The sequence below is a fragment of the Laccaria bicolor genome, genomic scaffold, assembly GCF_000143565.1.
Source record: "Laccaria bicolor S238N-H82 LACBIscaffold_19 genomic scaffold, whole genome shotgun sequence".
NCBI lineage: Eukaryota > Fungi > Basidiomycota > Agaricomycetes > Agaricales > Hydnangiaceae > Laccaria > Laccaria bicolor.
The window spans coordinates 315,136-335,842 of record NW_001889890.1 but is presented as its reverse complement, the minus strand read 5'-3'; the positions used below and the strand labels follow the sequence as shown (position 1 = coordinate 335,842).

Genomic DNA, 20,707 nt, shown 5'->3' with positions numbered 1-20,707 from the left:
GGGCCATCGACTGTTGCCGCTCAGCCTCGTTATCCCATCTAAATGTTACCCATTGACGTGCAGCGCTGGAGTACGGTCAAGCGATCTCTTGACAAATATTACGCTGCAGCATCTCGGCAGATACCAAATCTCAAACAACCAAGACATAATCAATGCATTCATGCCGTCACTGCTTCGTAACCTCATACCATGACAAATTTCCCTCAACCTGGCTATAAAATATGGCTTTTCAAAACCGAACCAGAAATTTCGCCAACCCAAGCAACTAATTCTTATCAGACTTGCGTATCATGACTGGACAGCTCGTTCTCGTAAGTCTGAGCTCTCACCTGATGATTTTGGTACACCTTTTCCTCGTTTTAGGTTACTGGTGTCACAGGTTTCATAGCCGGCCACGTCGCAAACGAACTCCTTGAGAAGGGATATCGGGTCAGAGGGTGCGTGAATCTTCGACAACTGAGTGTAATGCACTAAGTCGGACTCATTCCGAGTCGCAGGACGACAAGAGGAGCGAAAGTCAAGCTGTTGACCGATACAGTCAAGGTACCAGGCCTTGAGTTTGCTCAGGTTGATGACATCGCCAAAAGCGATCTTACCGAGGCACTCAACGGTACGTGATTAGATGCCGTGTTAACATTGTGGGATTCATTACTGATTTAAATACTGGCAGGGGTGCATATCGTGATGCATGTAGCGTCTCCTCTTCCGGGCAGAACTTCGGTTGACACTACTCTCAATGCAAGCTCACATACTCAGCGCTTATCTTTGTCTAACACGCGCTCATAGTCGGCTGTTGAGGGAACCCTCAACGTTCTCCGTCAGGCTGACAAGGCTGGTATTGAGAAGATTGTTGTCACGAGCAGCGTTGCTGCTGTCCTTGATCGTACGCCAAGCCTTTTGACTTGGGTGCCTTTCTGATACAGACTTTTACTAGCTTCTTTGAAACAAGGATTCGATGGTCGTATCTTAACGGATTCTGGCAAGTCGCTTTCTTCATTTACGGGCTTGACCTGTCATTCATATGCTCCCGAATCCTAGACTGGGGACAAGCTACCCGTGCAGAGGTCGAAGCTCACGCAGATAGTGATTTTTACGTCTATGGCGCATCCAAGATTTTTGCAGAAAGGGCCGTTTGGTCTTTCGCGGCAGAGCATCCCAAAGTTGACATTGCAACGAGTCAGCCCTCTAAAACGTTACGAATTCTTTCTCTAATCCGTATCTTCCAGTCCTCCCAGGATTCGTCTTCGGACCATTCCCAAAGCACTTCCCTCTGCCAACCTCGCCTGACGCGATGGGCACAAACCGCCTGCCATATGAACTGATCAAGGGAGGGCATCCGGAACCTGCGCCGTGGGTTGTTGATGTCCGCGATGTCGCTAAAGCTCACGTTCTCGCTATCGACCTACCGAGAGCGCCACTGGAGAAGAAACGCTTCTTGATCAACTCCGCTGAATACTCCTGGAAGGATGCTGTTGCGCATCTAATGAAGGCGCGACCAAACGTGAAGCTCGCACCTCTTGATTCCTTTGAGGGTAAATCTCCGACTTTGTCGGCGCTGGATACAACCCGAGCTAGGGAGGTCCTGAAGATTAAGCAGTTTATTAGTCCTGAGAAGACGTTGGAAGATACGACGGATGCTTTACTGGAGGCCGAGAAGACCTGGAAGAAGGCTTGAAGAGTAACGCAACGAAATCGTTTTGTCGTCAACATGTACATTGACCGCCTAAATATATCGCTGGGGCATACTATTGCTCATGGCGTATTTGATTATCGAGGGATGCACGAATGTCGTGCATCTGCTACCCCGTTCCGCGGTTAGTCGCCGTTTCTCCACTGTCGTTCAACAGTAAATGTTGAGGCGAATGAAGGTTGTGCCACCGTCGTTTTCTTACGGTCACCGACTTTCATCTTGCTGTTCCGGCATCACTATAGAACCCGAGGGTAAGCAGGATCAACTTATGACTACTCTGAACGGGAAACAAATTAGGGCCCTTCAAGCTTATCTACTAATAATGTGTTTGGCTTGCAGTCTTCACGAGAAAAAAGGTAAACGTCTACGCCGTCGATTGAACACCAGCCTCGACAACAAACCACGGCGTCGTGGTGTACTTGATCGCCAACTTAAATCCCTCAGGACAAAAAAAATCGTAAGATCAAATACTCTTCATATGCTGTATACAATGTTCATAACGTTTCGACCGGAAGCAGGTAAGTACCAAGAAATCCTTCATACATTCACTTTATTTCCCAACTCGAGAAAACCATCACAACTTTCCACAGCTCACTCGGCTCGCCCCTCCCAATATCGCATAACCTATATGAGCGCCTAGATTAAATCAGGGATGATAAAGGCGGTAATCTGGTTGTCGCGGTTAACGGCAGTCTTGACCTGAACGGAGACGTCTGCAGTGGTAATGGTGGGGCTGCCCCAGCTAGCCAGGGAGGCGTTGCTCCAGCTTTTCCCAACTGGCTGGCGTAACAAGGATGCTCCAATTCCGTAGACGGCTTCTCCGGCTCCATCCCAGTAAAATGCGAACCTCTCGTATGTATAACTGTGGGAAATCAAGAACCTCGTCTCGCCGGTCTTGGAGGTGGAAATCGAGCCAACGACGTTGCCTATGCCTCCGTTGCTCTGGTAAGAGAGGAGATTAAGCTTTCCTGGGCCAGTCGTGGTGACGACGAGAGTTTGGCCGTTGGTGAAGATGCCAGACATGACTACAAAAAAGGTTGTCAATTTGGTGGCCAGATAGAATTCAAACGGCGTCGTACTTGACGGTTACAAAAAAGGTGAAGTTGTTGGAAGTTATTGTAGATTGAAGTGGTGCAAGCTGATGAGTATCGACTTTTAGCTGGGCCTTATAAACATTTTCAGCCCCACCAAGCTTTAATCGTGGCACGTATCGTGCGGTCTTTCACTTACGAAAATATTCCGAACATGTCGGCGTGAAAGGAGCCTTGGCATTTTGTTATGACGGGGCCAGTAAGTACTTACCAACTACCAAAGACAATTGCAGTTCGTCCCTCCGATCTCACGATACTGACAGCATTCTTGTCACTGGGGTCCAGCTGCCAACCTGGACATATGATAAATTGATGCAACATATACCACCTTCTCGCCGACAAAGATAATTTCAAACCGCTCTATATCTGATTTTATCTTGGTTTTATTAACCTTTGTATTTCACATAGTTCCCACTCCATACCCATCAAGTCGAATCCGCCTTCTCGTTTCCAGCAGGCTTGGAATATGGAGTATTTTCAGTCAACTGCGGCGCTCCAAGGTGGCTTTACCAGTACGTCAATCTTCCGTTTCATTCGCTTTGACGGATAACGCCAACACCTTCAATCCCACTCATAAAGGACTGGATCAATGCAATATTCCACCGCCAAGACTTCACTGACAATAGTTGGTGGCACACTCGCCGCCTCCGACGGAACTCACTGCGTTTCACCAAACTTACATGTTATTAGTGTCGAACCAGTAAAGTTCTGGACGACGTTTGACATCTCATTGACACAGTGAATGTTAGCATATATACCTCTACCTCTACGTGCCGCCAAGTTTGTGACCTCTGCTGGGACATTGGGCTTGGACCAAGGTGGCATGGTGCTACATATTTTCAGACAAAGTGTTGATCCTCCCTTCGTTCAGGTGTTCGATACCGTTGTTCAAGATGAGGATATGAGTTTCGTGACCTCCGTTCTTTGCGTCGATTAGGTGATGCCAAGATTTTTTGCTAAGAACGTATTCGCACATTCCATTCGATAGTGAGTTCCTGTTAACGAGGGCAAACAAGTGACAAATGGCGGCACAGCCGGTGAACTCGAGCGTTCGCACTTGGTTCGCACCGACCATCCGTATTTTTTTTTTTTTTTTAATGTCAAATTTAAAGTCCATTGGGGCAGGGCCCCACGTCAGACCTTACAACTCAGTAGACTACCTAAGGCCCCTAGTGCCATGTATACCTGACCCCCTTAAGATCACCCCATGCACTGGTGGAGGCACGCCCGCAGCGATTCTTCCCCCACACAGCCCGGCACGGAAACGCCGTTTTGGGGCGCATCTAAAACGTGGGCGGGGTAGTCTCGCCATATTGCCTATCGATGCAATCCACCTGCGGTAATGTTTTGTCTTCTAAGTACCCGATCCCGAGGGATAGGTACAGCCAGTGGGACGAGCGTGATCAGGGAGAAGAAAATAAAGTTGTTTGTTTGCCGTTTGCTTGAGTTCCGTGTTTGCTGATGATCCTGTCATGATGTTACTTGTGCTTGGAGTCCGCGGGCTGTGATGCGGGTAGAGAGGTGAGGAGAGGGGAGAGAGAGGGGGGGTATATGTGTGGGCAAGCCCGCTGCCGGGGGCCAGCTTGACTTTTGAGGTTTGCTTTATTGTCGTTACTATATCTGCAAGGGAAAAGAGTGCTTCCTGTCAGGCTTCCTCAGTCTCTAAGTGAGACACGTCACCTATCGCGTCCCCTAGCGTCATCTTGAATCTGGCCGTTCTCCCCACATACTTCAGTAACTCCTTGATACTGTCCAAACTCGTCAGTATGCCCTGTAGGTCTCTCGATAGTCGCCCTAAGGCTTTGTCCATATCATATCTTTCCGTTGCATATGCTTGACATTCGAAAAGGTAGTGGATGACCGTCTCTGTGATCGTCAGGCGACTGACGCTCCAACAGGAGTCGCACCGGCTGTTGGGTATCTTCTTGATGCGATGGAGGTATGCATTGAGTGGGATGTGCCCCAAACGTATCTGTGTCAGTAGGCTCGTCTGTGACCGTGATAACCTGGTGCTGATACTCCGGAACTTGTTGAAGGGGAAACCTGTGTCGATGTGCTGAAATCTTGCGTAACGTGGTGAGGCCCTCCACTCCTCCATCCATCTAACCTTCTGCACCTCTGCGTACTCCTGCTTGACTGCTGCTGCACTGAGCGGCAGGCGCTTTCGAAGGATGGGTGGTAGTTCTTCGGGGGGACTTGACTCTCCTTGTGCCGCTCTCTTTGCTTCCTCATCCACTCTTTCATTCCCCACCACCCCCTTATGCGCCGCTATCCACTTCAGGGCGAACTTGTCCGTACCTGTAACAACTGGCCCGTCAGTGCCATTTTCCATCACCTCCGTCAGCCTCATATACTCCAGTACCAAATACTGTCCTGGCCCCGACTTCCTCGCTCCTGTTGCCCTAATGAAGGCTTGACTATCCGAGTAACTTGTTATTGCCGCCTTCCCGACCTCTGGCTGTCCCTGAAGCAACCATGCTGCAAGTATGGACCCCACGGCCTCACCCTCGTACGTGGTGTGCTTCTTGAGCGATCCCAGGTGGTAGCGTAATGTCTTCACGGGTTCCACTACCCCCTTCCTGTATAACACCGCGGCGGCTCCTACGTTTCCCTCGTACCCTGACCCATCTGTGTAAATCCTAATGTCTGACTCGTCTTTCTTCTCCTCCTTAATCGATTCCTCTTTGGATTCCGCGATTGTCGCTGTGAAAGGTCTCTTGTAAGTCGGCGGGCGAGGGTCTGGCATAATGGTTTCGAAACGTCGTGGCCTGAACTTGTAGAATTCGATCAACTTCTGCAAAGGTGTGAGGTGAGTTTTAGCTGGCGTCTTACTATACCCCCGGACCATGGCCCGTGTGGGGTGACCCCTTGGAAGAGTCATGGCCTGGACAGTTGCTGCATGACAGATGCGGTCAAGCATCAGGTTCACCGGCAGGACTCCGGCGTGAGCATCCAAAAGGTCGTTGGGCGATGTCCGTAGGCCACCCGTGATTGCCAACGTGGCAACCCGCTGGATCTTGCCCATTGACCGTTGTGCTCTGACCGAACCTGTGTTCTTGCGCTTGCCTTCCTTCTTGTGCGGGGGTACAAACCAGGTGTCCAATGCGTAGGTCATCTTGGGAATGGCCACCGAGACGTACAACCTACGCATGAGCCTTGGCCGGATACCTAGACTGGTTCGCGTTAGTCTGCGAAACATGAGGATATATGCTGTGGCCTTAGCCGTCGCTTCATTCTCCTGCGTCCTCCACCGCAACTGACTGTCGACGTGTACCCCCAGGTACTTGTAACTCGCAACCTCTGTAATCACCTTCCCCTCCAGCCGAAGTATTGGGTTTGGGCGGTCGGTGGGTTTTCTTGGTCCTGGTTGACAATGCATCATGGCGATTTTGCTGATTTCGAACTTCGAATTGTGGTCCTTCGCCCAATCTAGTCCCCCTTCCCTCCTTTCCATGAATCTCTTCAGAGCGCGTGTCGTTTCTTTGAATGTCTTTGCTGTTGATATCACCAGGGCGTCGTCCACGTAACCGATGGCATCCTCGTCCAGTCGTCGTAATGCTTCCAGGAGGTCCGCGTTGTATATTACATAGAGTAGCATTGAGATGGGGTCGCCTTGTCCTATACCGTTCATGATGTCGATGTATTCTGAAATGAAATCGTCGAATTTCATCTTGGTCCTCCGTCCTTCCAGAAGTCGCTCGATGAACTTGACGTAGGCTGTTGGAATTCGCCTCTTTTTCAGGTTGTGGATTAGCCTGTCAGTAACCGCATTCGGGAAGGCCCCTTCGACATCTAAGAAGAGTATCGAAGCGACCTTCTTCTTACCCCACGCTGACTTGACCTTGTCGACTAGGTAGTGTATGGCGTCCGTTGTGGTGCGGCCTGGTCGTCCTCTGAAGTGGGTGTCCGGTAACAGGGTGTTCTTCTCCACCAGATGGGCAACGTCTTCCGCTACTATGGCTGTCAGCACTTTAGGGATCGTGCACAAAAGGGCTATTGGTCGGTAGGCCTTAGGCACCTCATAGCTTGGTTTGCTTGGTTTCCGTAACACTGCCGTCGTAAACTCGCGCCACCCTGGAAAGTAAGTCCTCAGCATGAATACTCCCCTGTATAAGTGTACCAGGTAGTCTAGCAACTGCCCGAGACACTTCTGCAGGACTACATTGGGGATTTCGTCGGGGCCGCTCGCCTTGAAAGGTGAGAGCCTCTTGATCTGGCGTTCTATCTGTTCTGGGGTGATGGGCGGTGGCGGTGGAAGTGGGTCCGGATATTCATAGTCTTCAGGAACCCTGGAGGCGTCCGGCTTCTTTGGAAAGAAGACATGGGCCAGGGCCCTCGCCTTGCCTTCATTTGTGTTGACTTCCTGCAGAAGTCCGTGTGCTCCTTCGTCGGCCACCTTAAGTGTTGGAACTCGTGACTTGCCTCCGTCCCCCGTTGGCTCCTTGAGGTATCTATTGGCCGTCCACAGGTCCTGTTCAGCCGCGTTTTCGAGGAAGTCCTCCCAGTGTTGTCGCTTGGCATCGATAATCGATTCCCCATACTTGTTTCTGGCTGTCCTCAGTTCTGCATGTGCGATGTGATCTGGTAACGCTCTGAGCTTGTATGCCGATCTACTTAGCTTTTTCAACCGGGTTTTCTGCAGGCTGAGGCCGTTGTTCCACCACCTCTTCGAGAATGGGGATGGACTGTTCTCTGGGACCCTGGTTCGAATCGTATCCTGAAGCACTGCTGTTAGGTTCTCAGCTGCCTCTTGGAATTGCCGATCCGATTGCAGTCGCTGAGGTGGCGGTATTTCGAGTAGTCGTTCGGCGAGGTTTTCTTGGAAGTCCTCCCAATCCACGGCCCTGAAATTATACGATACCTTGGGGGTTATACGCTCCTGTGGCAAAGTCACGTAAGTTGCTATGGGGAAATGATCAGTAGCTGGCGGCCTAATCGAGGGGTCGACCTCGCAACGAATTACTAAGTCGTGGATTTCTTCAGTGCACCAGATGTTGTCAGGGCGGGAGAACTTCTTTGTGACCATGTGCTCTAGAGTCGGCTGTCCCTTCGGGAGGGCCATCTTGAGATTCAGGTCAGCTAGAAGCTCTATTAGTTTGCCCGCGTCGTCCAACGCCCTGGGCGTGAATAACCTGTCATCCGACTCATCGTCCCACATTGGGTGGTGTCTGTTGAAGTCGCCAGCCAAGATCAGGTGGTCGTCCTCCCTAGATAAAACTTCAGCGTGGTTTATGCGTAAGAACTCGCGGACCACTCTTAGCGTTCTTGAATGTGTGCAATCGTTATAAATGTTGATGATAGTAAGTCGTCCGTAGATTCCTGCCAGCTGAATGGCGGTGATGTCGTTGGTACCCGGTATGTTCAGGATCTTCCATGAATTTGTCGCCAGGTCTGAGCTGACCCATGTTACCGCTCTTGTCGTTGGTGCTCCGTCCTTGAAACGATCCACTGGGGCTACTGTGACATATCCGTTTGGCGTTCTGATGTTTCCCATAGCTGTCACGTGAGGTTCTTGCACCAGGACGATGTCCCAGTCTTTTCTCGAGACTTTGTTGTATAACTCCAGGTGCGCTTTAGATGACTTGTTAAGGTTGATTTGTAGGATCCGTAGTCTTGTTGTCGAGGGTATCGGTTGTTCAGACATGGGCTATGGCTATAGGGGGGGAGCTATCAGAAGGGGTCAAGCCGATGCTCGACACCGGGGGCAAAGGGGATTCTGGGTTAGGGAATACAGGGGGAGGGGACTCAGCTACTGGGGTCTTCGAGTATTGGCGTGCCCTTGGCGCCCTGGTGTACGGTCTTCCACCTGGGGCCGTGGGCTCGAAACCTAGTTGTGTTTGTCTATACCTGGTCTTCTGAGAGCCTACTTGTGCATCATTGATCTGAATCTCTGCCGGTGGGACACGCCGGCTGTGTGATGGATAGGACGGCGCCCATGTCCATGACTCCCTTGCTGGGAAGAAAGGTAAGTCATTAGCTGGGTCCCTGGCATTGAGGTCGTCGATCTTTCTGAGGAAAGTTGGACAGTTGCGATCCCAGCTGGTGTGGTCGGCCGTCTTGCACGAAGTGCAGAAAACCGTCCCCTGCTGCTCGCACTTGCTCGTCCAGTGGTCCCTTGCCCCGCATGTGCCGCATATGTTGACATCCTTGCTGACAACGCACTCCGCGGCGATATGGTCCCATCCTTGACACTTGAGGCACCGGATGGGCTCCTTCTTGCTCTTCGCTGCTGATACCCTCTTGTTGCATATCGATAACCCGTTCACTATCGCCCGATTTGCTGAGTCCGCATCCGAGAAGGTGACGAAAACGTGGGCGAAGCGTTGATCGGTCCGCCTTCGAGCGGGGGGCTTGATCCACCTCAGCTTCGTCAGAGCACCCTTTGGAAAATTGTTAGCCTCCTCGATCTCCCTTCTATCCTTCTCACTGTTAGTATCCAAGTTCAGAGGAACGTAATAGGCAATGACGTTGTATGACCTCGTCTTAAACGAGGCCTCCGACTCTCCTAGCTCTTGCAAGAAAGCTTCCGCGTTGGGCTTCATTGCCAGCCATGCCGCGCCTTCGTCAGTAGCCATTTCTATCAGGATTCCCCCGTTCTGGAGCTTCAACGCCGACCTGACTTTGTGCTGTAAAGCCGTCGCCCTACCCATGGCCTCCGAGAATTTGCCCACTAGGACCAGGTTGGCGCAATCCCGTAGTCGTGATTCCCTGGGTAAGTCGACCAAAGACTGTCGTTGTCTTATACTTTCTTTCGCGGCCAGCCTAGGATTAGCATCCAAGGGAGCCCCAGAGGTCGCCCTAATCAGCGCATCCCTGTAAGGCGAGCTGGCTGCGTTCCCGGCCTGCTGTGCCGCCTTTTCCACCACCTCTGCTAGTTCCACTGTTTTCTCTTTCAGAACCTCCGTCTTTTTCTCCAACTCCTCCATGACCTTCACCCTCAGCCCCTCCGTGAACTCTCTCAAGTCGCTGGTCAATTCGTTGAACTGTGCGTTGGCGATGTCCCTGATGTCTTCCGCTACCGTCCCTAATTCGATGTCCCTTAGCAGAAAAGCGACCGCGCGGACTGCGTTAACCGCAGGGAGGGCTACTCCTGGCAAGGCCGCTATCTGACAGAGTGTCGTAGCGAGTGCGCCTAGGGTGAGCAGTGCACCTCGCGGGACGAGGAGCAGTTTTTCTTCGAGGTAAGACCTCCCTTTTTCTGAGTCGCCTATTTCTTGTTCATCTTCGTCTATCTCCGCCGAGCCCGCAGCTCTCGTTTTCGCTCGTTCCTGTGCTTCTGGTTCGGACGTTCGACCTTGTCGAGTGGTCGTCACTTTACCTTTTAGTGGTGGGATCTGGCCCTTGGCCTTCGCTCCGGTCCCAGACATGCTCTGAGAATGTTATTAGCTGGTTTGACAATGGTATAAAACTTTTAAAAGCTGTATGTAGGCCAGAAATGTGTGTTGCAATCGACGAGTCGCCCAAAATTTTTCGGGGTCCTAGTCGGGGTGCCACGTGGTTCAGGTCCAAGGAAGCCGGACCATCCGTATATGTATGCATCCATCAGTCATAAAACACTTCTCCTAGCTCGATTGAAAAGAACATTAAGTTTCCGTGCACGACCAAAAAGAAAACAAGAATCTGTGTATGAAGGGAACAAAATAAATATTGAGACCCGTAGGTCTACCACTCCGGGAAAGCGTGTCATCCTTGTGCAGGGGCCATGCTAATCTTCTCTGTATCGTTCCAATTTTTTCGTATGTCACCCCGAAGGGGACAATAACTAGCTGGAAGTTGATGAGTGTGCGAAAGTGGTATCGTATTTTGTTCAGGTTGCGGGGTTGGCTTACGTCACATGATTAGACCCTCAAACCCACCGCTTTCGGAGAGGCCATGACAGTTCTTGCTTGTGACCACAGGGTAGTAGCAAACCATCGAACAGATACAAGGCTAGAAGCTATCTCGCTGCCGGTATGTGCGGAGGATTTTGAATTTTGCGTTGCTCTCGCCCCACACTGGCAACGAAGCAACTGGAAAGAGCGAAAACGTGCCTCTTCTCCGGGAGACGTTTCGGAGGGTCTTGAATCACGGATTCCTATTTTTTTGAGATGGAAAAGAGTGAAAGGCGCATCTTCTCCAATAAGTAGTTTGAAGGGGTTTTTTATCACGGATTGGAATCTTGGGTAGACCCAAGAACTGACGGGTAAAATCTTCGGCTGACTATTATGCAATGACCATCACTCTAAGGGATCCAATACAGAGCCAAACGAAATTTTATCTTCCCCGAAGAATTTTTGTGGCTTGCGTGCCACGCGAACGGCGGTGCTCCGAATAGTGGGGTGGTTTTATAAGAGGGTTGAAAGCACGCATGGATCCAAGAAATGAGGGGTAGGGTTCACGGCCGAAAGTTATGCATATTGCAAGCTGTCGTCCGTATGATGACGCATAACCGAAGAATTTTTATGTCGTGTTCTATTTTATCCGAGGATTTTCGCGGCTGCAGATTTTGATGGACCCAAAAAATGAGGGTTAGGGTCCACGGCCCAAAGTTATACATATTGCTAGCTATTGCAAGCTCGTTAGTATGATGACGCATAGCCGAAGAATTTTCATGTCGTGTTCTGTTTTATCCGAGGATTTTCGCGACTGCAGATTTTGATGGTCCAAAAAAATGAGGGGTAGGGTCCACAGCCAAAGGTTATGCATATTGCAAGCTATCGTTGGTATGATGACGCATAGCTGAAGAATTTTCATGCCGTGTTCTATTTCATCCGAGGATTTTCGCAGCTGCAGATTTTGGCCCCCATAAAGTTTCGCTGCCGTTCCAGTTTGAACAGCAGCGTGATAGAGTTTACGCGGTAATTAACACGGGAGCACAGTGGCAGCAGACAAACGCATATGACTGGCTTGTTTCGAGAATTGGGGCAAATGGCTGAGGTGGCTCTATCCAGCAGCGGCGAGGACAACGGGGATCCGGGTAAGAAAGAAAATGAAGCTCGTATGTTTGTGTCAACAGCCAAGAGTTTGAGGTCTCTCGACAGCGGCGGAGTGCCACTTGCTTGGTTCTCGGAGCCTTCAAGGAGATGTGAGTTCGACATTGGCAGTGAATTCCACGATGGGTGCGCATTCGGCGCCCTGAGACCGAATTTCCGCGGTCGCGCGCAGGGACAAGGCAACAGGGTGGTAGGCGTGACGTTGAGTGGGACATAGAGCAGTGAAGGCGCTTTATTCTCGAAGGCAAGTCGACAGTTTGCTTGATCGGTGTTTGTTAGCAATTTCTTAGAGAGCGTTTTGGTTGTCCCCTTTGTTGCGGTTTCGGGATCGACTCTCCGAGCAGGTGATTGTAGACTTGTACGGCTTGATACATATAAGAGAGCCCCAACAACAAGAAGGGGACAACGGTGAAGTCTGGAAGACCAGAGAGCAGAGTCAATCTGAAGGTGTTGGACAACAAAACCAAATAGTTTGTTCCTTGTTCAGGAACGCATCCTTTCGTTTTTCCTCCATTCCCCTTCTATCTTCGTCTGCATCGCATTTCATGGACCTCGTATTTGACACGAGTGAGAGAAAAAAAAAAGCAGGGGCAAAGACAAAATGACTTGCATACGTACTCGGACTGGATGACTTTCTTGGAACTGTTGACACGGAAGCACCATTCTTGACGAGGACTGAACTATAGGGATCAGCGCTCGGTACCTGCCTATGATCTGATTTGCTGTCTTGTGCAGCCAGTTTGGCTTTGATTTTCTGTGCTTTGGGCGTTCTAGGGTGCGAAATGCGAGAAAGAAAAAGCTTATCTGTGGATTTGAGGCTGGGAGTATGTAAAAACGAGAAGGAAACCTGGAATGATGATTCAAAAGTTTGACATGGCGTTTTGGCAGGTTTGGTACCACGTTTTTTGGTGAACGCATATGGTCATGATCACGCGAGTCAAGCCGACGGCCATTTCAGCAGTGCCGCCTTCTCTCCTCTTCCTTATCACCATCGCCATTTTTTCCCCCTGTTCCCCCGGCTACATATACCCCGGAGGCTGCTCGTCGTTGGTTGCGATGACCTTTGCCGTTCTTCGTGCGCTGCACACCATAATTGGAGACGCTTTGAACGAGATTGAAGGCGTATACTCGGCTCATGGTCAATCATCGGATGTTATCCCTGCGGAAGAGATTACGGAGGTATCGTTAACGGAGGCTACGACATTGGTCTCATCACCGTTATCGTCTCCAGAAACTCGTGGAACGGACAGTCATTCGAGACCAAGGCACAAACCAGCACTCTCAAATGGAACTTCATATGCATACGTTTCTCCACCACCGTCTCCATGCATAAGTTCGCCAACGGAGCGAATACCGCCGCCTCTGGACCATCAGGGTGGTTCACGTACCCCAGCACTCGATTTCCCATCACTAGACGCCCCGTGCGATCCAAACTCCCTATCAGAGGCTCTGACTGCACACCCTACTGTCATAACAGCCATCAATCGCGTTGTCGCCGCTGCAGGTCAGATCAGTGCCACCGTCCAGATTCCGTTTTTGAGTCTCTGTGATGCATCTATGGGAGTGAGTCGTCTCTTTGCTTATTAGCAAAGAACTCCGTCTGACAAACTACTCTATCCTTAGTACCATCTCCCATCGTGCATGCGAATTTTAGAAGCGTCTCATATTGCCGAGATCCTCCGTGAGGCGGGTCCTCCAGGTCTCCATATCAAGTCGATTTCAGAGCAAAGTGGGATCGAGGCTAGTAAACTAGGTCAGTCAGTCCCTTGCCGCTGCTATGTACATGACTTCCTATGCATTTTCCTTAGCTCATATTCTTCGGCTGCTAGCCACTCATCACATTCTGCGCGAAGTCACCCCAGACGTATTCGCGATTAACCGGATTTCATCCTTGATTGATTCAGGCAAGAGCGCCCGAGAGTTGTCCGAGTTCCAAGCTAGTGGACGGTATGTCGTTCACGTATTCCTCTACCTCTATTCTAATTCGCCCTCGAAGACCTGAGCTAAAATATGAGCACACGAACGGGATAGCTGCGTTTGTTGGGCTCTGGTAAGCATTCTCTGCCATGGTAACAACATTCCCCGATGTTTACCTTCCTCTAGTGCCGATGAGATACAGAAGGCTTCGGCGTACATGACTGAAACCTATCTCCTCTCCCCTTCCAAACAAACACGCGAAGGTCGAGAGCCAACCCGTGCTCCATTTTGCTTTGCCTTTAGCACCCTAGAAAGCCGGACAGATTTCTTCGGCTGGCTAGAGGGAAAGGATGATTTGACGTCGCAAGAAGTAAGCAAGGGTAATGATGACGCTGGGTAACTCAAATCTTTTTTCTTGCTCATCGTGGTTAACACATTTTTGTTTTGCGTGATAGGGTTGAAACAGGTCCTGGAACCGCCTACCCAGCGGTTCTCGGGTCTAAGGCTGCTCCAACTCCACGACTGCCTCACCCACAACGCAAGAAACCAGGCAGCGTGAATACCTCTGAACCCATCAAGAAGTCAGGTCCAGAAGTCGAGGCTAGGAATCCCAACCAGTTCAGGTTAGAACGGTTCGGGAAAGCCATGTCTGGCACTGGGTCCTGGGAGGCACCAGGTGCCGTTCTGAGTGGTACGTGCGAGGTATGGCCGACATTGCGGATATACGCTGAATATATGCGCTTTTATTAGGATTCGACTGGCATTTATTGCCCAAGGGGAGTGTTGTGGTTGATGTTGGCGGGGGTATTGGGTCGACAAGCATGCTGCTTGCTTCTGCTTTCTCGTCTGCGGAAGGCGGACTAGGACTTAAGTTTGTGATTCAGGACCGGCCGGTGGTTGTTGAGATGGGTGAGAAGGTTCGTCGATATTCCTATCTCCGGTTCAAAAATTGCTGATACCTTGAAAGGCCTGGAAGGCGAAAAGTCCGGAGTTTCTCGATTCTGGGACGGCGGTATTTCAAGGTCCGTTGTGCTTTTCGCCCCCTTTCTTCGTAATAATGTTCACTTCATCAACCCAGTTCACGACTTCTTTACTCCCCAACCCATTCGAGACGCTGCTGTTTTTCTTCTTCGCGTTGTCCTCCATGATTGGCCGGATGATTTCGCGAGAAGAATTCTCCTGAACCTGAGAGAGGCGGCCACACCTGAAACTAAGCTGCTCATCGCCGATTTCGTGTTGCCCTTAGCATGCGCTGATACTTCCGGGGGACTAGAAGGCGTTGAAGGTGCGGAAAGCGTACTTGCTGCTGGGCCTCTGCTGCCGAATCTTGGCAAGGCGAGCGCCAACGCGTATTGGATGGATTTGACAGTAAGGATCTTCACCCCCGTTCCTAGCACCGTTGCTTAAAAGACACCCTTTCGTCAGATGCAAGTCATGTTCAACTCTCAAGAACGGACGTTACGAGAGATTGTTACCCTTGCGTCATCTGCAGGCTGGAAGGTGGTCAAAGTGACCAAGGCTCCTGGGTCTTTGTTCGGCCACATCACCGCTGTCCCCACGAATATCCCAATACAACAGAAGAGAGCCAGAGCGGGGAGCGGTTCTGCTTTCTTCGAAGCTGCATCTGCGTCTGTAGCCAAGTCCAATGACGGCAAAATCGTTGAAGACGATGAAGAGGAACGTAGGTATCGCGGGGAAATGGAGATAATTGAGCGGGCTAGCTCGCGATGTGGAACGCCTACGTTTGGTTCGAGGATGGAGCTGTCTTCGGTTGAAGAAGCGTTGACGAGGTTCGGAGGTGGTGTCGTCAGGCCCAGAGGACCCGGCCCGATAGGGAAGGGAGGGCCATCGTCGTTGTCTCCCCCTTTCCATGGAAGGTTCGGAGGGTTGAAACCGCCTGTGGCATTGACAAGTTCTGTGGGCAGGAAGAAGAAACCATCTCCTCTCTCGGTGCCTCCTCAGTTGTCAGCTTCACCATTGCCCAGGTCTTTAGCATCTCCGCGACAGCAGACTCCAGTGCCAGGCGCTCCGCCAACAACTATCAGACGTCGTATGTCGCATGCTCAGTTATCTTCCTCCAGTCGAACAATAACGACATCCCCTCTGCCACCAACACCAACGACGCCAAGACAGCCTGCACCAATATCTCCATTATCTCCTGCAGGACCCCCGCCTCCAGCGCCGCCCACACGTCTCCTAGCACGCAGGGCATCTCACGCCCAGCTCTCTTCCTCTTACTTCCCATTATCCCCAAGTCCGAGCCTCATTCCCACCAGTAGTATTCGCGCAACACCAGAGTCCCCTGCTACGCATCGCTCCTCCAACGTCCATTTACCACCCTCATCGCTTGCTGCTCCGCGCCAGCCGACGATCACCCGCAGATCGTCGTATGCCCAACTTCCTGTCCAGGGCTCGTTGAGGAAGAGGTCTGGGAGCGTTATTGGATTTCCGCCCCCTCCTCCTATGCCTGGCCATGGTCAACGGGGTATTGGATTGGGGGTTGGGATGGGGAGTTTGTTGGGTGGGGGTAGCGCTGGTGGTGTTTTGAGGTTTGAGAGGGAGGGAGGGAGGGGGAATGCTGTTACTACTCCTGATGGAAGTCCAGGTGGTACCAGTAAGTCTGCTGCGCATGCTGGGGCGGGGACGTCGGTGCTCGCTGCGGCTGCTAGGATTGAGAGGGGTTTATTCTCGAGCACACCTTCTCCTTGAGCATGTTTTGTTGTTGTTGTCGGCGATGGATGTTTTTATCGTAAGTTATCCGAGTCGTGCCTGATTCTGCTGGACCTACTAGAACGCTTTCGTTTACTTATTACTATGATCTTCGTCTTTTTATTCTCTTGCTTTTCCTTCTTTTGAACTTGGGCTGGGTCAACTACGTAGATTTCGTGCTCCCCTCCTCGCTCCTCATATATTTGCCGAAATGATCTGATGCTCGGCAATAAACTCCGCTAAAAACGATCATGCTCGCTAATGCATCCACCTCTCGACGTCCTTAGTGGCAAGTATTTTACGATGGTTTGCACACAAACGCCCAACTTCATGTGCATCTGAATAGCTGAAGCAAAGTCCCCGACTTCGAGAAGGCTATTACCCGTCCGGACGGTCGCGCTGACCATGGTTTTTTTATACAAATGACGGTTCATCGCGTCCATCGGTTTGTCAATTGCAAGTCTCACTCCGAAGACGGCCATGACACGTAATGTTCATCCCAGGAGACACAAACATTCACTCTCCTTCTTTATTACGTTGCGCGTCACTCTCGCCCTCAGCTAGTGATACGCCCGCCAACCTATCCTGTCATCCCCGGATCCCTGGCTACTTACGGGGTGGTACGTTTCGGACAAAATGTATCAAGCAAAGGGCCACTGCACTCCCGTCTTGCCGAGAACTCTCAGCCTGCTTTGACAAGTCTTTAGAGGTCCGCCTTCAAGTTACCCGTTGATGCGGCTCAAGTTGATGACTCCGGTCCTCATGCACCAGGACTAGTCCATAGGTTGTTCGGTTGCGGAATGGGTCAATGTTGTGTCATTTGCCTGCGGCCCCTATGACAGACCGGAGAAGTCGCTGGTCGGATGGGGCGAGTCTTGGAAGTGAAGCTTCTATAGGCGGACGCGAACGCACAAATCTACCTACCGGAGCAACACGAGCGGTGGTCTAGGGACCACCTCTGCCACCTTTCGTACCTCTCGTCGAAGTGAGTGCTCAACAAACTTATCAACCCTGACCTGATGAGGCTTTTAGTATTCTAGGATCACGTCGAACGAGAATGATTGTTCAGAAAAGACATCGTCCTTCTTGGTGCTGCCTCAGAAATTAGAATACTTACCTTGAGGGTAAGCGCCCTTAGGTCGTGAAATACATGCTTTTTAGTTCTACGCAACTCTCCGGTCTCGATTTTTCACCATGCCCAAGCCCTTGCCAATTTCGTGGTGTATATCTGAGGAAGATTTCCCAGATACTCTGCAGCTGCCGCTCGGCTGATCAATTCGCTCTCCAAAGAGTCGACATTTGGACATTCGACAAACATGGCAGCGTCGTGAAGCTGTCGTATGGCTTGCTTGAACCAAACTCGACAAGTGAGCACGAGTTCACGCCCGTAATCTATTTTTGGGACGGCCATTGGAATGTCGCGGAGGTATGTGTCGAGAAAGCGATAGTCCATCCCACTGGGAAGTTCTCCGATCTTCGTGAACGTCACGGCTAACTCTGATATTGGACCATCCCACGGCAGACATTCGTAATGCCACTCTGATGTTGCGCCATCAGTCGTCGCATGGAATTTATAACCCGATTTTTCATCCTGTAAAATAGCAGGTCAGCATTTCAAAAATGACGCCGCGCTCTACTAACTTACTGTGCAGAGATAAATTATCCAGTGAAAGTAACCACGTCTATCAGATCGCTTCAGAGCTGCGAAGATTGCGTTTGGCTGAAAAACCGATCCTGCCCTGCAGAAATGAGTGAAGCGGTAGTGCGCCACCCCAGAGTAAGGACTTACATCGAAGGTTAAAGTTAATTGATATTTTGAGTCGTCTTTGTTCTTAAAGAAGTATTTAACAGCATTACGTCACTCCTCCGGTTTACAAGTCACCTGGTACCTCCCTATGGAGGTCTACACTCAGCGATTATCGCTAAATACACAATCACCGGTATATCTACGACTTTTTATTCTAAAGGCGGTAGTGTGGGTCCACATATATGTTTTTCAACAGCCCAGGTAGGGTGAGTTCTGGTGAGTCATCCCCTTTCGAAGGTCAAGGATATCAAATTCATTCGGATCAAGCTGATCTTGCTGTTCCTAATCGCGGTCTGGAAATGTTTGTCGGGTCTTGCCGTCTTGAATTATGCCTTGTTAAAAACCATATTGCCTCGAGGCATCGATTCAAGGAGTCATAGTAAGTCACTGCTGATAATTGCGGTCACTCAGAATTCAAAAGGCGAATTACTGGCGCATCAATAACAGCTTTATCATTTGGGGATGGGCCGTCGCAATGCTGGCGACAATCACTATAAAACCTCCTTGCTTTTTTCAACTCTTCCAACAGCAACTCAATCCTTACGCCCCCCATCTGCGACTCGGAATCATGTATGTACTGTCGATTCTTGGCCCATTTATCTTGGTAAACACTTACGGGTTGATTCTAGGAACAGCACTACCAGCTATGTTCCCAACGGTATATACGCAGCTCTCACTCGAACCGACGTTCCGGGCACATTTCATTGGATGATCTACCTCTGTATTGTGGGTAATTCTAGAACTACTGAAGAGTGATTCTAACGCCTTTACTTTCGCGGCAGACTCCTAAGGGTGGATACAAATTTCATGCAACCACAAAAGCGAATACTCTACCATGAGGTCGCTCGCTGGAATGGCCCAGAATCAGTACTAGCCGTAACCTTCACCAAGATTGGCCAACTGGCAGATGGATTAAATCACGAAACGCTCGATCTATATCTGAGAGATATTACCATGACCGTAGACACCCAAGTCAATCGCGAACGAACTTTCAGCTGTCGGGTCTGGTTCCGTGAAGCTATCCGCTGCTTGAATGATTCCGGCATGTTTGTCAGCTGCTCACAGAAGCGCTTGGAGTTGCTCGAAGCTGAGTTGGTAGAACGGGCATGTGCCGCGGAATATGGAGGGGATTTGCCAAAGGTTTTCAGCAGGTGCATGGAGTTAGATTCTGTAATTCTTGTTCTAAGTCGTAAATTGTGACATGTCACATGTGACATTTCAACATGGTAGACCGCCACTTAAACTTGACTTGAACGTTAACCAAGCCCAGCAACTCAATGTTCAGCAAGTTGGCACGGTACTCTTGGTCTTGGATCGCTTCCAAATTTCTTGTTCTTCCAAAGTGGATCTGGCTTCATTGTTTTCCGTCCTCCATCCGTCTTTGGGCATACCGATACATGGAATTTCATGGCTACGGCGTCCAAACTGGGCCTTTCGGCGTTACCAGATTACCATTTGGAGTAGTGTTGAAGTTTACCACTCGCCCACCCCAATACGAAGTCCAAAATATGCGTTTTGTAGCAAGAAACACGTCTATCCCCGTTCCAATTGTGTACGACTTCATCAGTTTCCCAGCTCCGAAAGGCTACTACATTTCGGAGTCACAACCAGCTCCATTGCATGGAATCATCGTTATGTCATTCATTGAAGGGGAGAGGTTGTCGGGTTGGATCCAAAATCGCACAGATTGGCCTCCGGAATTTGAAGTGCAGATCGCGAGGCTGATGGCCGGAAACTTTAGGGGAGATGAATTCAACCAATGCAGGAAAATACTGGATGGATGTGAACCCTCCCTACGTCTCTCAGACTCCCAGAAACTTTTGGAGGATCTTCGAAATGCCATTCGTGAGCTTCGAAGTCTACCACCACCGAGCTCCGGCCCCATCTCAGGTTTAAATGGTGGTCCGCTGATTTGGAGCCATGCATCAGACCCACAGTTAATCGAGCCATTTGAGAACATTGACGCATTCCACGAGATGTTATTATCTCGTGTCGGACGTAAATGGCGTCTCCCAAAAATTCGTCGGCTCGCAGAACCTGTGCATGCAAAGCAGCACAGAATTTGCTTCACACACGCAGATTTGCATCAAGGAAACATCCTTGTAAGGGATGGCCAACTTGCTGGAATAATCGATTGGGAGTTCTCTGGATGGTATCCCGAATACTGGGAGTGGATCAGAATCAGGACCCAGTCTATGCGCATCAAGCCTATTCTCGCATTGTGGGATGCTGTTGGTGCATTCGCAAAAGATGAGTATAAAGATGAAAGGATCCTTCATAAAGCCCTCCTCAGCAGCGCAGGAGATACTGCCGTTGGTGACGAACACTTTGTGGATGGGGAAATCTGATGATGGCGTCTGATCGTATCACTTACTTATCTTACAGGCAATCTATTGAGCGACCAGGCTCTTCATCTCACTCTCTGATGTTTCTCACAGAACCTTGTTTAATACCCACAATTCCGAATCTGCATTGTTGCAGTTAAAGCAACGTTGTCCGAAGTTAGAACGAAGGGCGCGAG

General features: G+C 50.4%; 5 protein-coding genes across 5 annotated transcripts; 4 read left to right on the top strand and 1 right to left on the bottom strand.

Annotated features, from left to right (window-relative positions):
• Window positions 1-290: 290 nt before the first annotated feature.
• On the top strand, window positions 291-1,675 carry LACBIDRAFT_300371 (uncharacterized protein; the record flags this gene model as incomplete). The annotated part of the gene is made up of 8 exons (XM_001883115.1): window positions 291-311; window positions 364-437; window positions 492-610; window positions 671-738; window positions 787-883; window positions 935-979; window positions 1,039-1,176; window positions 1,227-1,675. The coding sequence occupies 8 exons, from the start codon at window positions 291-293 to the stop codon at window positions 1,673-1,675; spliced, it is 1,011 nt and encodes a 336-aa protein (XP_001883150.1).
• Window positions 1,676-2,326: 651 nt separating this feature from the next.
• On the bottom strand, window positions 2,327-2,713 carry LACBIDRAFT_328965 (uncharacterized protein; the record flags this gene model as incomplete). The annotated part of the gene is made up of 1 exon (XM_001882999.1): window positions 2,327-2,713. The coding sequence occupies one exon, from the start codon at window positions 2,711-2,713 to the stop codon at window positions 2,327-2,329; it is 387 nt and encodes a 128-aa protein (XP_001883034.1).
• Window positions 2,714-9,705: 6,992 nt separating this feature from the next.
• On the top strand, window positions 9,706-10,148 carry LACBIDRAFT_300369 (uncharacterized protein; the record flags this gene model as incomplete). Its single annotated transcript, XM_001883114.1, has 2 exons — window positions 9,706-9,962; window positions 10,031-10,148. The coding sequence occupies one exon, from the start codon at window positions 9,706-9,708 to the stop codon at window positions 9,889-9,891; it is 186 nt and encodes a 61-aa protein (XP_001883149.1). The 3' UTR covers window positions 9,892-9,962; window positions 10,031-10,148.
• Window positions 10,149-12,809: 2,661 nt separating this feature from the next.
• On the top strand, window positions 12,810-16,379 carry LACBIDRAFT_300368 (O-methyltransferase; the record flags this gene model as incomplete). Its single annotated transcript, XM_001883113.1, has 10 exons — window positions 12,810-13,316; window positions 13,377-13,506; window positions 13,562-13,700; window positions 13,750-13,803; window positions 13,857-14,066; window positions 14,126-14,361; window positions 14,421-14,587; window positions 14,638-14,692; window positions 14,749-15,038; window positions 15,096-16,379. The coding sequence occupies 10 exons, from the start codon at window positions 12,810-12,812 to the stop codon at window positions 16,377-16,379; spliced, it is 3,072 nt and encodes a 1,023-aa protein (XP_001883148.1).
• Window positions 16,380-16,869: 490 nt separating this feature from the next.
• LACBIDRAFT_328962 (uncharacterized protein) lies at window positions 16,870-20,534 on the top strand (the record flags this gene model as incomplete). Its single annotated transcript, XM_001883112.1, has 13 exons — window positions 16,870-16,999; window positions 17,087-17,088; window positions 17,276-17,364; window positions 17,449-17,503; window positions 17,626-17,805; window positions 18,079-18,175; window positions 18,231-18,354; window positions 18,383-18,392; window positions 18,545-18,565; window positions 18,716-18,756; window positions 18,816-18,916; window positions 19,055-19,281; window positions 19,452-20,534. The coding sequence occupies 13 exons, from the start codon at window positions 16,870-16,872 to the stop codon at window positions 20,532-20,534; spliced, it is 2,160 nt and encodes a 719-aa protein (XP_001883147.1).
• Window positions 20,535-20,707: the final 173 nt, after the last annotated feature.